Here is a 17,263-nt window from a genome sequence, read left to right as displayed (position 1 = left end):
AACTAAAGTTAATGAAATTTTATTTAAAATTTAGCTTAGTACCCTTAAAAAAGAAATAAATGGTTGACATAAAAATTGAGTACTGCACAGTTTCATAATAGCGCATTTACAGTAGGTGTGTACATATACTAATGTTACCCCTAATTCATGGGATGCCATTTTCTTTTTCACTTAGAGTAAAAGCTGTTTTCTTTGCGTCACTAGTAAACTTCTTGCGTCACAGTCATAACAAAGGTACAATTCAATAAAATAACGAAAACATGTACATGATGTTTGTAGAAGGTAGTAAATTACAGGTAAAATTCAGTCAATTAAAAATTATATACTGTACGGGTAATGACATACAGAGAAATAGTAAGTTGTAAAAATATGTGTGAGTGCTAACTATGAGAGAGAGAGAGAGAGAGAGAGAGAGAGAGAGAGAGAGAGAGAGAGAGACATATACTGTAATACAGTAACTGTACTGCTTTTGTATCGTATTTATGCGCAAATACTGCGCAAATACATAAATACAAATTTTCCATTCTGATTTTACACCTAAAAATACGGAAACTTATAAAATAGTACTTCAAAAATTAAATACACTTTCTGCAGGGGTATCATCTTTGAAAAGTACAGTAACTTTGCGAATGGGTACCACATCTTGTAAAAGTACACCAACTGAATGTGCTGTAATTACATGCACATACGGATTGCACCAGCACTTTTCTCTGAGGTTAACAAAGTAATTTTCAAAGAATGACACTTATACAACTCTTGGTTACATCTCTGATATTACATTAACGAATTCATTTTATCAAACAAGCGCGACTGAACAACCTCATTTCGAGGTCATGTAAAGTCCTAGTGACAAAGACTTTGCGAAAGGACATAATACTTGTATGATATTTATGTACAAAAATATAAATATAAATTTTCCATATTTTTACAGTTAAAAGCATGGAAACTTGTAAATGTACTTCAAACATTAAACAAGCATTTTCTGCCGGGGTATCATCTTTGAAAAGTGCAGTAACTTTGTAAATGGGTGTCACATCTTGTAAAAGTACACTAACTGAATGTGCTGAAATTACCTTTGCATCATATTTATGCATGTACAAAAATAAAAATAATACATTTTTCATACAGATTTTACACACAAAAGCATGAAATGCATTATTCATACAGATTTTACACATAAAAGCATGAAAACTTATAAATTACTTTAAAAATTAAACATAACCACTGCGTCAGGGTTTCTTGAGAATTCCGCGTGTCTGTGAAAAAATCGCGTATGCCAATTAGTTAGGTTCCAGTGAAAAGTTTTGTGTGTGTGAATTCACACAACTCGAATTGTGTAAGATCAAGGTATTATTGTAATAATATAGATACCCAAAGGTGAACGACAGGGAAAACCTCACCTGCTGCTCATACGTTGATGGTAAACAAATGCGATTGGTGCAGAGAGCTCACAGGCTGCATAGGCCTACTCCACAACAGCATATCTGAGCTGTGCAGGGCATGGCTATCCTGATCCAGAGACTCGGAGAATGAGGGAGAGATGAGGTTGTGCAACACCATCCAAGTGCAGTTCCAAATGCTTGTGCTTGGGAGGAGAGGGAGCAGACCTCTGTCCAAGTTGGGAAGTACTGAAACACTAGCCTGGCTTCAGGTGTGGCAGTTACCTGAAGGCAGGGGGAAGAGAAATCACTTTCTGCTTGCTCCACCACAGGAGTTACCATAGGCTCTGGGGATCACCTGTAGGAGTAAGAGGACACTGTCTCTGCCACAGCAGAGATCGAGATGGTGAGTTGTTGATCAATATTCTTTCCAGCTAAGGAAGCAGCAAGGGATGGACTACCAAGGACATTTAAGGAAGGCCATATCTTTCCTAGTATTCAATCCTTGCCCTTCTCATCATCAGAAAAGGGATTAATTATGCACACGGGAGATTTGTCCCTCCCAAATGGAGGAACTGGGTATGGGAGGGAGAGAGAGAAGATAGTTGGAGATAAAAAGGTTCTAGGAGACTCGGCATCACATGCGTTGGGAAAATATCCTCCAAAGAAGCAAGCAAATCTTTTCTCCTCTTGCCATACTTCTCCCACTGGAAGTTGGCCATATTACACACTCATTACAAAGAAGAGGAAGAGTACACTATTACCTTCCTGCACAAGTAATCAAACAGTATGTGAGTCTACTGAAATGGAGGACACAAATTGAATACAAGCTGCCCTCACTTCTCATGCTGATGTTGGTCTTGTTTATTCTCTGGAAGAGTAAAAAACAGGGCCAAGAGACACAAGAACTCAGTATAAACAAGCTCACAATGCACATGGCAAAAGAAACAGGTAAAAGGAACAAGGATATATAAAGTACTCATCCCAAGAATCATGATACACAGGGAAGAGCGCTGAGACATTTGATTGCAGTGACAACTAAAGGAAGGCTGTAATGGCGTGCATGAAGAGCATGGGCATTCCCCCGCCTCTACCATTTCAACCACTTTACCAAGAATCAACAGCCATTTGAGCTCATGCTGAAGGATACCACATATGTGAAAAGCAAATGGTTGTATTCCCATAGGAACAAATTAAGTTTGGTTACTCAGCAGATTTTAATAATGGCATTTTGAACTCCATGTGAAAAATCTTACCAGAAATCAAGTGTTACCATTTTTCTAATGACATTTTGAACTCCATGTGAAAAATCTTACTAGAAATGAAGTATTACCATTTTTCATGTGCCTCTTTAAAACATTAGAAAAATTAGGTAGTAGCCAAGTTTTATTTTAGTCAAATAGGTACTGTGATGCATTTTGACATGTTTGTAACAGAAGGATTTTTTATATTTCAACAGGGAAGCACTTGAGTTTGTCCAGAATAGGAGATACTGCATCAACCCAAATGATGGCTTCAAGCATCAATTAATAGAGTATGAGGCCATATATAAAGCTCAACAGACATTAATGAATGGCCAGTGCTCACAGGAAAAGGGAAAATTAAAACGAAAGCTTGATCAAAGCTTTGATGAATTTGACCAAGACTCTTCTGAACCAATGGAAGCAGTGAGTTGATGTTCGTTTACCGCAGATGTGTCTGTTATTTTTTTATAAAGATTTCCGTGTATACCTGAATAAGATAAGCTTTTTTTAATAGTGAGAATCATCCAAGAAAATTATAGTACTGTAAGATGACATCAGTATTAGAAATTTTCAGAATGGAACTACTTTAATGGTGTTGGGTCAGAATTGTACAGGTATAATTTTTTATTGAGAAATTTTCAGATATTTTTCACCAGTTTTGTCAAAGGATGGAATATACAATCAAAGTAGGATTTTATTAATGGTGTGACATAAAATTTAATTACAACAATATACAAAGGAAGTCTTTGTTCCTACAGGGATACAAACATTATGCATTTCATATATGGAGTATCTCCTTGTACATATGCTGGACCAGCCATGTATTCTGACTAAACAAGGGTGGTACCCAGGTGGGGGTTGGGGCAGAGGGGATGCTCATTCTTACCCAACTGATGCTACCCATTGTTCTCTGAGTGATACAGAGCAGATGTGTTTTTTATTTCAGTTTTTTTTACTGTGTTGGCTATCACTTTGCATTTTTTTTGTGTTTTTGTGAATAATACATTCTCATACATATGTATGCTACTCGTTTTTATGTCAAAAAGCACTAGTGTTTAGTATTTTTTTTGGTGCTTGTGCTTGATTGTTGTCTTATTTTGTGTCACCTGTAGTGCTTCTTTTGAGAGGCCCAAAGTGCCGTTTTTGAAACCAACTTCACGCTCACTGAGAGAGGAAAAAGTTAAAGTATATCTTAATTTAACCAGACCACTAAGCTGATTAACAGCTCTCCTAGGGCTGGCCCGAAGGTTTAGATTTATTTTACATGGCTAAGAACCAACTGGTTACCTAGCAACGGGACCTACAGCTTATTGTGGAATCTGAACCACATTATGACGAAATGAATTTCTATCACCGAAATAAAGCCTAATTCTTCATTGGCCGGTCGGAGAGTTGAACGCTGGGCCAACAGCATGCTAGCTGAGAGCTCTACCCACCCCGCCAATGAAGAACTACCGAGAGAGGAAGTGGTAAAAAAACTAGACTCCCTACAATAACTGAGAAGGTCTGGCCTTCATTAAGCAGGTCTGGCCTTCATTAAGCAGTCTAAGTTCACTTCTCCCTTCAATGTGTTGACAATCTTTGCAAGAGCAGAGGGGTCAGCATCAGTACAGTCTCCTCCTCCCACCCTCTCTCCCCACCACCACTGGTTGGCTGAGCATTTGGAGGTCCTCGCCTCAACCCCCTAGCAAACCCCTGCCACCTCTCCACCTCTCATATGAGCAGAGAGGGGACCTCTAAGGAATGTTACCAATCTCTCACCACCATCATCCTCATCCTTTTCCTCGTAATACCATTAAAGAGCTAAGACTAAGAAAAGTAAGCACTCTCACAAGAGAACATAATCCCCATATTGCCACTTCTCTCCCAGAAGGCACAGCAGATCCAGTTGGTCCCTTTCCAGTGACCAACCTGACTGGAGGAAGCGCTCGCCTTCATCCCTCCACGGACAGGAACAGGGCCTTGAGTTCTCTCAGAGACTCTAGGCACTGTAGATGATCCCACTCCTTTCCCCATTGTTGTTGATAGGCACTCCTTGAGGGAGAGCTGCTCACCCTGGAGTTATTATCACCACTTGGGGAGTTCACAAGATTGCTGTTCTCACTCTTACAACATTCCCAGTCTATGGACCAAGGTCAGAGGGAGTCCCATTATTCACGGGCGAGCCCCCGTATGTGGGATCATTCAAATTCTCCCTGTTCAGCTGGTCTTGTTCCTTTTCAAGGGCACGTAAGGACTGGACCCTCTCCCTCATCGCATTGTTCAAGAGTGCCGCACCGGAGCGTTCTTTTTTCAGCCCTGCTGGTCTGACACAAGACCTCCAACCAGAACCTCTGTCAGGATCCCAGTTGGTATGGAATCTGCCTTCTAAGCACCCTCCATCTGGTACTCAAGAACAGGAGTAGGAGTGGGAACAGAGATCATCGATTCCTATGACAGGGGAAATTGCTCTCCAACATTACATGTTGGAGCAACAGGCTCTGGAGGCCCCTGCCTCTTCAGCTGTACCAGCAGTGTCTGTTTCATAGCAAATAGTGGGTTTTTCCTTGAAAGTGAGAGCATTGTTAGGGCTACCTTGGTAAGAGATTTCCTGTGTTGTTTTTGACAGAGATGAACTTGCTGATCTGTGGATCAACTAGTTCCCTTGTAGCCCACAGAGCAGGAAACCTAATCCACCCCTCTATCCAGGCAGAAAAAGTACTACCTCCCAGAGAATGTCGACAACTAACTCATCTGACTTAACTCAATCAGGCACTCTGCTGACTTGCCAACAATGTACCTTCAAATGAATTATGTCAACAAGTAATTAACTTCAGCTCTCAGAATTAAACAACATAAAAGTGGTTTTAATATTGGCACTCCGCATAATTTGGTCAGATATGTGGCAGAGCACCACAACTACTGTCATGATGGAGTTGCCCCCAAACTCTTGGGCTAGAGTAAGGAAGCTTATGGTGTTTGGTGGGAAAACCCTCACCTTCCTACCCCACCAGATTATCAGCCTTTGGGCCAACACATTCCTTCAGTGGAGGGACGTAATCCTTTCCCTTGTGTCTAGAAAAATACTGGGTCATGAAAGTATGCTATCCCCCAGAAATAGCTCAATCCTGGACTCCTACTTTTCCCCAAAGGTGGTGGAAGCAGCATTGGTTGCTAAGAGAGAAGTTGAGAAGATTCATTTGATACCCTCATCTCTTGAGCAGCAACCTTCAGTTCCAGCCAAGGGAGCAAAGACATTGCCTTCCTAAACTCTGCTTCAGACCAGGTTTACCATGTCATCCACACAATGGAAAACCCAGCAGGTGAAGTTGAGACAAGACTGTACTCCATCTGCATCTTGAATCATTGGAAGGTGTGGTAACAAAACAGGGTGGAAAAGTGGGTAGTAGTGGTCCTGATGGACAGATAGAGACTTCCTCTCAAGGATAGTCCCCACTTCCCACCCCTCTCTCCCCAGACCCAACCCTATTCCCAACATACCTTGCCAACCCAACCAAGCCAGAAGTTCTGTGGACAGAGGTTGAGACTATCATGCAGAAAGGAGTGACAGAGATAGGTCAGACCAGGTCCTCAGGCTTCTACAGCCACCTCTTCTTAGTGGAGAAAGCTTTGGGAGGATAGAGGCCTGTCATAGATCTCTCAGCTCCGAACAGCTACATCAAACAGACACCCTTCATGATGGAAATTGCTCGTCCAGTGTTTCATTCTGTCAGAGGGAGACTTCATGATCTAGATCGATCTCCGGGGTGGTTATTTTCCATATCCCTATTCACCACAGGTCAAGAAAGTTCCTTTGTTTCATGTGCCAAGGAGAGGTCTTCCATTTCAAGGCCCTCTGTTTTGGTCTGGCAACAGCTATTAGGTATTCACCAGGGTCTTCACACTACTCTCGGCTTGGACACACACCAAGAGAATCCTTCTGTTACATCATCTGGATGGCTGGCTCATCCTCACCTCCTCATAAAGGAAGCCTCTACAGGGCAGACAGGGTCTGCTGTCCTTTTGCCAGTCTAGAGATTGTCATAAACTGCTGGAAATCTGACCTTGTTCCCAAGCAGAGGATCAAGTATCTTGGAATGATCTTGGACATCATGGTGGTGAAGGCCTTTCTGGCATCCCCTGCATGGACATTCTCAAGGAAGTTGCCAGGTGCGTCCTGAAGAAGCGTGACAGTGGCAAGTAAAACTTGGCCGCCTCACAGTACTGGAGAAACTTTCCTGAATGGGCCCCCTCAACAACGAAGTTCACAAAGTCTTAGATTAGTGGCGTTCAGATCACAATCTCCTTCAGGGAGTCTCATTGAGAGCCCCTTCGAGTTACTTCTGTTCTCAGACGTACCTCAAAAGCTGGGGAGCTCATTTGGGAGGCGCCAGAATGTGAACAGCTTGCACTCATGTTCGAAATGAAACATCTTGACTGGCACTCCTCCAGATCTTCCATCTGTGTCTGGAGGGCACTTGATGGTAGTCACGAGTGATAACACTGCTGTAGTAGCCTACATCAGCAAACTAGGGAGAAATCTCCTTGTTTTGCCAACTAGCCATCTAGATGCACAAATAGGCACCAATGCATGGTATCGAGACGAGAGCCAGGTACATCTCATGCAGCAAGATGGTTGTGGCAGACTCAGTGAGCCTTTGGAATGATATGGTCCTTTCACCAAGCAGTGGCAGAGAGACTGTTTGACCTGTGGGGACAGCTGATGCTTGATTTGTTTGCCGCTAGACTGAATGAAGCTTCCTATCTTCAGCTCTCTGGTACCAGACCCATAGGCAGCAGTGCAAGATGCATTCCAACACCCACGGGACAATGTGAATTTTTACATCTTTCCCTCATTCAGTCTCCTCTGACAGGTACTCAGCCAAGTGTTCGTGACCCCAGGCCTTCGCATGACAATACCGTCCCCTCTCTGGCCACACACCAAGTGGTATGCAGACCTTCTGTTACTCCTGATTGATGTCACGAGAACCCTGCCCCTGAGGCCCACTCTTCTTTTTCAACCACATCCAAAAATATCATTGAGCATTGAAGTTGCTTCATATTCATGGATGGAGGATATCTAGCATCCTTTGAGAAAGAGAGAAACTTTTCTCATAGAACAGGTCTGGTACCCTCTGCACATCCTCAGCGAATGTCTAACAATGGAAATGGGCCACCTTCTGTGATTGTTGTCATAGAAGGGGTTACTGGCCAGTCAGTACACGTCTTTCAATGTGCAGTGAACCTTTTTGTCTTCCTGCATTGCGACAAGGCCTGCCCATCTCACCTGTTAGAGAGTTATCAAGCAGCGCTCGCTAAGTACTCTGTCTGTGGAATGTGGACCAGTCCACCTCCCCAGAAATAGTGATGCTTATGAGAAGCTTTGAATAACCATGCCCTCCTTGAGATATTATGCCCCCTGAGTGGGACCTGACGTTGGTAACTTCGAAGCCTAAGGACAGAGATCTTACCCTCAAAACAATCTTCTTTCCAGCTCTTGCCTCAGCTAAGAGTGGGAGAGTTGTATATATTGTCATATCTTGTTGGACATTTGGATGTGTGGTGGTCTCTTGTTCTCTCAGAAGTCATGGCCAAGATGCAAAATCCCTCTGTTGTGGACCCAAGGTTTGACAATTTCTTGATTCCCTCCCTTCAAGAATTCATTGGTAGAGAGCCACATGAGCTGTTGCTGTGCCCTAGATGTTACTTGAGAAGGGTGAAGACACTTTGACCAGATTGCAAGAGCTTTTTCGTGACCACAGGACATTGCAAGGAGGTATCCAAGAACACCATTTCCTGGCTACAGGAGGTAATTTGTAGAGCTTACGAGGCACCTGATTGTGCAGAGGGGCCTTCTTTCGCCTTCTGAAAGAACTCCTTGATCCAACAAGTAATGATGGCAGCAGTCTGGCACCATGAGACCCCTTTCATTTCCTTCTACCCGAGGGATGTCAACTACAAGTCCCTTGACACATTTACGTTAGCCCTGGTGGTGGCTTAAGTTGTGTAACTACTGTACTTGGAACTGTCTGGATGTCCCGTGGCTCATTCGAGTACTTTGGCTAGTGTGAATGGTGCCTAAGGGAAGAGAGGGTTTGTCCATCTACCTGTTCTCCCCCTCATGACCCAACCTGGGAGCATTCATGCACAAGTACAAACTGGATCCAAATGAGTATGATTAAGTGGCAATACGAACCTGTTCTACTACTCTAGAATGCGAGTCCTCCCCCCCCCCTGCTAAAGTAAAAAGCCTTTATGTAAACCCATTGATTGCATAATCCATACAAGGCTGCTGACTGATGGGTCCCAACTTCGCAGAGGGCGTTCTGGGTTCTTCAGGATTAAACCTGACGTGGCTTAAGTCTGTGACGTGCAGAGCAGGGATAGAGGGAAGTACTGCCATGCTCTCTGGGATAGTGCCAGCAGAGCAGAATTGCTCCATCCTTGGGGCAGTGTCGGTGGAGCAGTACCAACCTGCCCTCCGAAACAGTGTCTGCAGAGAGGCACTGGTACCCCCCTTCCCTTTTTTTGTTGCATGATGGCACTCTACTTTGCCCGCAAAGTAATTAGTTCTAACTATGGGTTCTACCTCGCGCCTGATTAGCTAGTCTCCATATATGAAAGGCAGTGTTTATATCCTTGTAAAACAGATGTCAAAAAAAATTTTTTTCTTCCTAGATATCTACAGCCTTTCACAATTGAGGTAACCCTCCTCACCCACCCTGCTTTATTTCTCTTGGTTTTCATCCTGGATACAAGTTGGAAGAGCAATGGGTAGTATACATTGGGTGAGAATGGTCATCCCCTTTTCCCCTCCCCCTGTTTAGTCAGTGTATGGCTGGTCTAGCACAGGCAGAGAAAGGTACGCCATATAAGAAAGGCTGTGATTTATATACCCAGGTAAAATAAATTTTAAAAATTTGTCAGTTTATTTCTAGGTGTTAATCCTCACAATACTTCATTTTTGTTAACCCTGCATTACTGTATATGGTTTGGTACTGTACTGACCCACCAGATGGCACAAATGAAGTACACATATTGTAGTATTTAAGTGGTATATTTCTTTTTCTATGTTGCTGTCATTTATACTGTGAAATGTTTGTAGATCTGTATTTAGATTCTAGTATTGTAGAGAAAGTGGAAAGTTAACAAGAGATGCTTTGAAATTTTTATAGTTTTTTATTTTTTTTACTAATTGCTATTTAGAACATTGCCCGTAAGTCTTTCAGATGTAAATCATTATATCTCCAAATACTATTTTTGTTCTTTCCCTAGCAGCCATGAATTTCTGTAATAAAACTTTTTAAAGTGTGCTTTTCAAGTTTTTTTTTAACAAGAACCCTCAGTTTGGAGTGCAAAATATTTGAATAATGTTGTAATCATATTTGTACAGGTAAGTTTTGAAACATTGCTGCAATTTTTAATTTTTACAAAATGAATACAATAGCAGTATGTTTGCTATAATTTACTGTTTGTTAATGCAGTACAGTAAACACAAGAAATGGAATTAAATAAGTCTTTACTACTAATTTGAATACCTTTATTATATAGATTATCACAAACATTAATATCCAGTACAATTGCCTATTATAGCAATGTCATAACTATAGTGATCTCATTTTACAATATCTGTGTGCCAAAATCCTATTTTAGAATTCTAGAGCAAACCAAGGGAAGTGCAGACCAAACTATCAAAACTTGTCTGACCTGGAATACTAGTGTTTCAAAGTTTCTTCTGTAGAGAACTTGCAAGTACTGTATTTTCTAAGCATCACTGCTACCATAACAACTCCATGGCACTCAGGCATTGATTAGTTTTATATGATAGAACATTAATATGTAATTTTTAAGTGAAAATGTAGGTACACTTGGTTCATACCCATACAAGACTATCATTGTAGACAACTATACAGACATCTGATTCAGAAAATATTTTGGAATTAATTAGCAGTAATAATCAAGACTAATGATTCCACTATATTACTATTCATTTTTGTAAGGTAAAAATATTTTCACTAAAGACATCAAGAAAGTCCTGTCAACCATATTAATAAATAAAACTTAAAAGCTGTCATAACTGCAATGAGAATTAGTACTTGTAGGATTACACAACATTCTATCGACTTTCCCTATATTTACATTTATGTCCCCAACTAATTATCTATCCTAATATTGGGCAGATTCCACCATTTTAAACACCTTTTCAATTACAAATCTACGAAAGAGCAAGAATAGTTTCTGTTCCCATTTTACATAACACTGAACACTTTTAATATTCAGAAATTAATATTCTATACACTTACCAAGACCAGAAAGAAGCTGTATGTAGTACAATTGATATTTTACAAGTTAAATCATTTTTCCTGCTATTCATTGAAGCAAAGTGGAAATCTTGAGGTGATGTAGTCTGGCTTAAGGTGCTGACAGCCATGAAGAAAGATTCACAAAAGCTTAAGGACACTTTCTTTACCATTTCATATACAACAATGTACAGCAAATACAAAACTGCATTTACAAACATTTTAAAAAGATCAAATCGCAAATAATGGGAAGAGATTTCCTTCATGCTTTTCTTCATACATTATGAAATATATATATATATATAAATGCATTTTTCTTAAAATTTGTAACTCATCACTTTACCCTACAGTATTATGAATAAGCCCACAGTATTATGAATAAGCCCAGTTTGTAATATTACAATAATGTTAAAAAAACTTTAAATACTGACACTTCATAAATATCCATTACCCTAAATTTTGGCACCATCCTAATTTTATCCTTTGCATAAATGAAGAAAGTTGTAAGACATGAAAAACAATATCCTATCCAATTCCTGATACTCTACCGAAGCTCTTAAACCATCATCTCTGGTGCCATGCTTTTGTAGTAAACTTAAAGGAAACTCAGCTGGATATTCGCACCTGTTAGCACTGAATATTGCTACTGATCTTCAATTTAGATCAAATCAATTTAATCAGATGAAAATACCTCAAATTCTGGATACTAATGTGACGATACAAATACAGTACACTAGATTGTATTTACCTCTACTGTATGTAAACTCCCTTTATTATCTTTACTGGCACCATTATGTATGTAGACAGTAATAAATATCAGCCTCCAACACAGTATGCAATCTGAACCAGGCATAAGGCAACTTTGCTTCAATCATGCTAGTATAAACTTCTCAAGTATGATCTACTATGGTTTCACATTTTTCATTGGTTTACATGTTTTTCACTATACCCTCATCTACATACTGCTACATTAATGACATTGCAATTCACCAAGCTAAGCAGGGCTAAACTTCATTTGATGAAAATTCAGCTTTTATCAGTCCTCTGATTCCATGAGTTAACACTTTAATAAGGTGAGGAATTTCACTGTTAAAATTTTTAGACAAAACTACTCTTAAAATATTTTTTAAAGCTTTAATACAAAATATTTCATTATCCCAAGAATACATATACTCTGACACTTCTGTCCAAGAACATCTTGTCTTTCTCAAGGTTCTGTAAGTAAAGTGGCTGATAATTATTACCACAATGCATTTTACAGCAACATATAGTCAAAGAAAAACTAAAATATACCTCCTGAACAATGTGACGACTTATAATGAATCATAATCAACTTGATTTAATCAGTGACAGCTTGCTCAAAACACTGGTGAACCATGTAAAAAAAAAAAAAAAATAATAATAATAATAATCAGCAGTTGCTCACTGACTGGAAATATTAAGGTCTCCAATTTAACAATCGAAAGACATTCCTTCTAAGTTCATGGAGAAGTGCACTTGAGGTAGACAATTTAAACAAACAATTTTAATCCAGAATATCCCATTTTGTAACAAGTCTGGAGAAATGTTAGCTCTTAAAAGACACACAACTAGTATTTAAATTTCCTTTTTTAAAGTGTACTGAATAAAATAACGTAATAAGTCTGCTTTACTAATCCATACTTTTATCACCTTAGGAACACTTTCTTCTCTCTGAGACAAACCTTGAGAAAAAAAACCACAAGAATCAATGAACTTTATATGGTAGATATTGGCTCTGTTTCTTATTTAAAAAGCACACAACCTTGATACAGGGGCAAATTTTCTTGTTAGTATTCTTAGAAAACTAAAAAAACATTTACATATTTTTAGTAAAGAAAGTACTGTATTTAAAAAATTAATGAAGACAAAGGAAAGATAAAAGCACCCATTTTACAGAGTCCTTATTTATGACAACCTAAACCATATTTCTACAAATGCTACAGGTTACATGGAATAATGGTTGAATATTTAGAACACTAATTTAGCCTCTTCCGCAGCTCCTGAAATAAATGCTGCCATAATTATCATCATTACAAGGTAGTTCAATATAACCATAAAACAATAATCTTACAGCTTTTATTTATGAGTGACCAAGGTTTACCAGCTGGAGGTGAACTGGTACATGGACGAACCAATTTTGAATACAGGTTTCAGGGGTGTCTAAAATGAAAAACAAGTGTATTTAATAACCTTCATCTACCAGATCACAAAGAGTAACAGTAGCACATATGAAAAATTACATACTTCTACTCATGATTAGTAACAATTTTTTTAGAATGACCCCTCTTTTTGATATATAAAATACAATACTACTTCTTCAAGCTTACTGCAAAGCCAAGGGCAGCTTAAAAGTTATTACCAAAGAACTTGTGTGCTGATGAGTTAATGGTTGTCACATTCTGTATCCAAGACTTCATAATTATACTGTATGAATATCTTCCAGACAAACAGATTACAGTTAATCTTCATTTAAACAGTACAGTAATACCCCGAACTTGCGCGAATTCACAGACACGAATTTTTCATTGGAAGCTAACTAATTGTCATATGCGAGTTTTTCACAAACATGTGAACACTGAGAAACCCTGCAAAAGTGTTTATGTTTAATTTTTTTATGTAACTTATAAGTTTTCAAGCTTTTATGTGTAAATTAAATAACATTAAATATTAAAAGTAATAATTTCTCTCTCTCTTACTGAGATGAGACAAAATTTTTATGGTACATTTATACAGGTATGTTTATTTGTTTTGTATGATAAATTTTTTACTTAATAATAAGTACTAATTTTCAAATAATAAGAAATAATAATAATAATAATAATAATAAAAAAACTGTAATTACAAAATTTGTATTATTTTAAACAAACAAATGCTTTCCCCTCATCTTTTGTAAGAAGGTCGAAGGCAAAAGCTGTCAGACATGTCATTTAACAGGACAAGAAGGGGGAGTGTTGCTGATCAGAGGTCAAAGATCTCTCTCTCTCTCTGTCTGTGTCTGTGATAATTCATAAAAAAATTTCACTCTTGTAAGTAAGGACAACTGTTATCTCTCTCTCTCTTGTTCATAGTTAGCGCAACCTACATATTACTGTTTCTCTGTATGTCTTTACAGTAGATAATTTTACATTGATCTAATTTTACCTTTACCGTCTACAAACTGTACGCCGTTCTACAATATAGAGCATTTCAGAACAAAGAGAAAAAGACAGAATAAAGCAGTTTTTAAAAACGAGGCTGAGAAGACTTCTAAAAATACATCGGTGGAATGGGGGGGAGAGAGAAATAGTACACTAATGTTCACACTCTCCTATATTCTTACGTTAACCATTTATTTCTCTTTTTAAGGGTACTGTATTAAGCTAACTTTTAAATGAAATTACAGTAACTTTAATTTCATTTAAAAGTTAGTTTAACACTGAATTTCCATCTTTTGATATCTAATGTAAGAATAACTTCTCTCTCTCTCATGTTATTCTCTGTCTCCATTAATTCATAAATAATTTAACTTGATATTTCAAGTAAGGACAATCTCTCTCGTTCATAGTTAGTAGCGCTCACACATTTTTACAACTTATTTCTCTGTACGTCTCTACCTGTACATTAGATAGTTTTAAATGGATCTAATTTTACCTGTATCATCTACAAAGTGTAAATGCACTAGTGTGGCAAATATGTTCTAAAACAGACATAATAACTAAGAGCTGTATTAGTCAAAATAAAAAACACTGTTTGTTCATGAAAAAGAATTTCTGAACAAGGAGAAAGAGACATAGAATGAAGTTATTAAAAAGAGGTTGAGAAGACTTCTAAAAATAGATTGGTCGGAAGGGGAGTGAGGGAGAGACAGAAATTCTCTTCCAGCTCTCTATTTTTATGTCAACCATTTATTTCTTTTTTTAAGGGTAATGTATTTAGCTAACTTTTAAATGAAATTACAGTAACTTTAATTTCATTTAAAAGTTAACTTTATAATTTGGGAGCATGATTAGGGTCATATTTAGTGTTTAAACTTTACAAATAAGCATTTATTAGCATTTTTAGAGACTGTGCCAAACTCACGCGAAAATTCACCTTGCGCGAGGGGTTCTGGAACCTAACCTCGCCTAAGTTCGGGGTATGACTGTAAATGATAAAGGTTAATTTACACTGACCATAACAACAAAATTATGTAACTATTATAAAAAGGAACATCTATGAACAATGTATTTTATGGCACACTAAAATGGGTTGTTTCACCAATAGACTTTATCCATTAACTTATACACTTAGGTTTAGCATTAAATAAGCCCCACATATATGCTGTATCAGAAAAGTGGGGAAAAAGATTAACAACTACTTACTCAACTTCCTAAATGCAGCCACCATTAAAATGTCCAGGAAATGCTTCAAGATCAAGCAGATGGCCATGACATATCCCAATGATCAATTTTTACAACTCTGCTCACCATCAAAGGACTACCCAGTACTGTATGATATATTTAAAAATCATGAAAACTGTGTATAACCTTTCCGTAACATTATAAATTAGTATATTCATGGCCAGAGTAAAATACACATGGGAGATTAAACTTATAGCAATGAAAGTCTTACATACTATGTAGTATTTAGTACTGTATTTATTTATGCATTACAACAGAGAAAATCACAACCTCTAATTTTTGGAACCAAACAGTGACAGGAGGCTGATGAAGATGTAAATTATGTCCAAATACAGCACCAGGGCACCATAGATGTGTTCCTCAGGAGACAGTTCATGTTTACGGCCACCCATCACCATCTGCGTATCGTACACTAGGTACTGTGGAGAACAATTGTGCATTAATTTTATTAATAATAAATACGCTGTAACCAATGAACTATATATATAAAAATGCCTCTGAAATATACCCTCTTTTATTCTTGAAAGCTCACAAAACCACATTAACTTTCCATACAGGCCATAACTCAGATCACTACCTAAGGTGAAACTATGATCATTACTGGTGCAGAATTTACATGCTATGTGCAAGCTCATAGTACACTAAAACTCATGCAAAGGTAAATTTGATCAATTATAAACATTAAACATGCACAGTAAATTTAGGAAACAAAAACTAAATTAAAAGTTCATTCTAGACTATACAGATGTTTGCAAACAAAATGACATTCACTGAAAAATATCAAATGCAGTTTTCCACAGTAGTATGTACTCTAAGTAGGCTGAATACTAACGCTGTGAACTTTTCTAAAACCTTAAAAAAACCTTAAAAATGCACACACTCACTATCATTTAACTGAAGAGTTTTCCACTAAACCTTCCATGCAAATGCTTAGAAAAAATGTGAGCACACTTGTCTTAAAACCTGAATGGGACATGTAGTAAAAAATAAGCTGGATGGATACTTTTTCATATGATTATCCTTGGAAAGGCACCACATCTAACTTTGGTGAACTTTAATAAAATAATCTGATGGCAACACTTAACTTACCAAGGTATTTCATACTAACAAAAATTTTTATTAAAACATTATATCATCTTAGCAATATACCACAATTGACAAAACCAAAACAGAGACCTAACTTGTTACAATAGTTTCCAAGAAAAATACATTAATATTTTCTCTTAACCTAATAAATCTTAAACTAGCAAATATTATTAAGACTAGCTATACTGCTAGAGAGATAACACAGAATACGCGAAAATGTTAATTCAAGAATTATTTCTGCACCTATAAACATCATGGTAAACATCCATAATTACCTTGGTATGTTAAAGCCTGCTGGGGTTAAGTCTACTAAATCTTAAAATATTTACTACCTTGAATCAGAGTCCACTATTGAATTGGAAAGTCTGTCACTTCCAAGGCTTTGTCTACTAATAACTACTGAAGTATTTCCCCTGGTTTGTCTAGTGAAGTTCAATATTTCAGTGCATATGGTCATTGCAAAATAACAAGTTCCTAATACAGTAAACTCTATTTTCCAAGACCCAGAGAAAAAGTCAGTAAAAGCATTTAAAATATTGTTTACTGTACATTACAGCACTCCCAATGATTATGACTTGAATAGAAGTGTTACAGTAAGTTGAAAAATAAAAAATTTTTAGGCACCAAGCCTATTTTCACTGTGGTATCACAAAAATTAACTGTCCAGTAATATAAATGTAAAAAAAATTAAATTACTTGGAGCTAATCAGGTGGATAAAGCTCAACCTCCAAGATGCTTCAATGAACACTACAGAGAACATTCCATGACAAACTGCATATCAGGAAAGCGAAAAACTATTTTGTTGGTCATACTGAAATCTACTAGGCAACAACAACTAAGTGTGTGATCATAGGATATCAAGTGGTTAATACAA

At 37.8% G+C, this 17,263-nt stretch overlaps 2 protein-coding genes across 17 annotated transcripts in view; one reads left to right on the top strand and one right to left on the bottom strand.

Moving 5' to 3' along the window:
* LOC136844423 (serine/threonine/tyrosine-interacting protein B-like) overlaps positions 1 to 9,915 on the top strand; it is a 54,305-nt gene extending 44,390 nt beyond the window's left edge. Inside the window, exon 5 of the mRNA XM_067113613.1 lies at positions 2,839 to 9,915. Coding sequence (XP_066969714.1) covers positions 2,839 to 3,055 — 217 coding nt within the window. The 3' untranslated portion in view covers positions 3,056 to 9,915. The remainder of the gene's footprint in view (positions 1 to 2,838) is intronic.
* A 213-nt stretch (positions 9,916 to 10,128) lies between these two features.
* Positions 10,129 to 17,263, bottom strand: part of LOC136844420 (protein lifeguard 3-like) — a 137,735-nt gene continuing 130,600 nt past the window's right edge. For 8 of the 16 annotated variants that reach the window (XM_067113601.1, XM_067113597.1, XM_067113607.1 and 5 more), the window contains one exon: positions 14,251 to 17,263. This exon is cut by the window's right edge and continues 1,282 nt beyond it. Coding sequence is in view for 8 of the 16 variants with exons in the window: in XM_067113602.1 (XP_066969703.1) it covers positions 15,575 to 15,721 (147 nt within the window). In the remaining 8 variants the exon portion in view is untranslated. The other 8 variants (XM_067113610.1, XM_067113604.1, XM_067113611.1 and 5 more) reach the window with 3 other exon arrangements.

Source organism: Macrobrachium rosenbergii, chromosome 12, assembly GCF_040412425.1.
Source record: "Macrobrachium rosenbergii isolate ZJJX-2024 chromosome 12, ASM4041242v1, whole genome shotgun sequence".
In the NCBI taxonomy this organism is placed as follows: domain Eukaryota; kingdom Metazoa; phylum Arthropoda; class Malacostraca; order Decapoda; family Palaemonidae; genus Macrobrachium; species Macrobrachium rosenbergii.
This window is presented reverse-complemented; position numbering and strand designations above follow the sequence as displayed.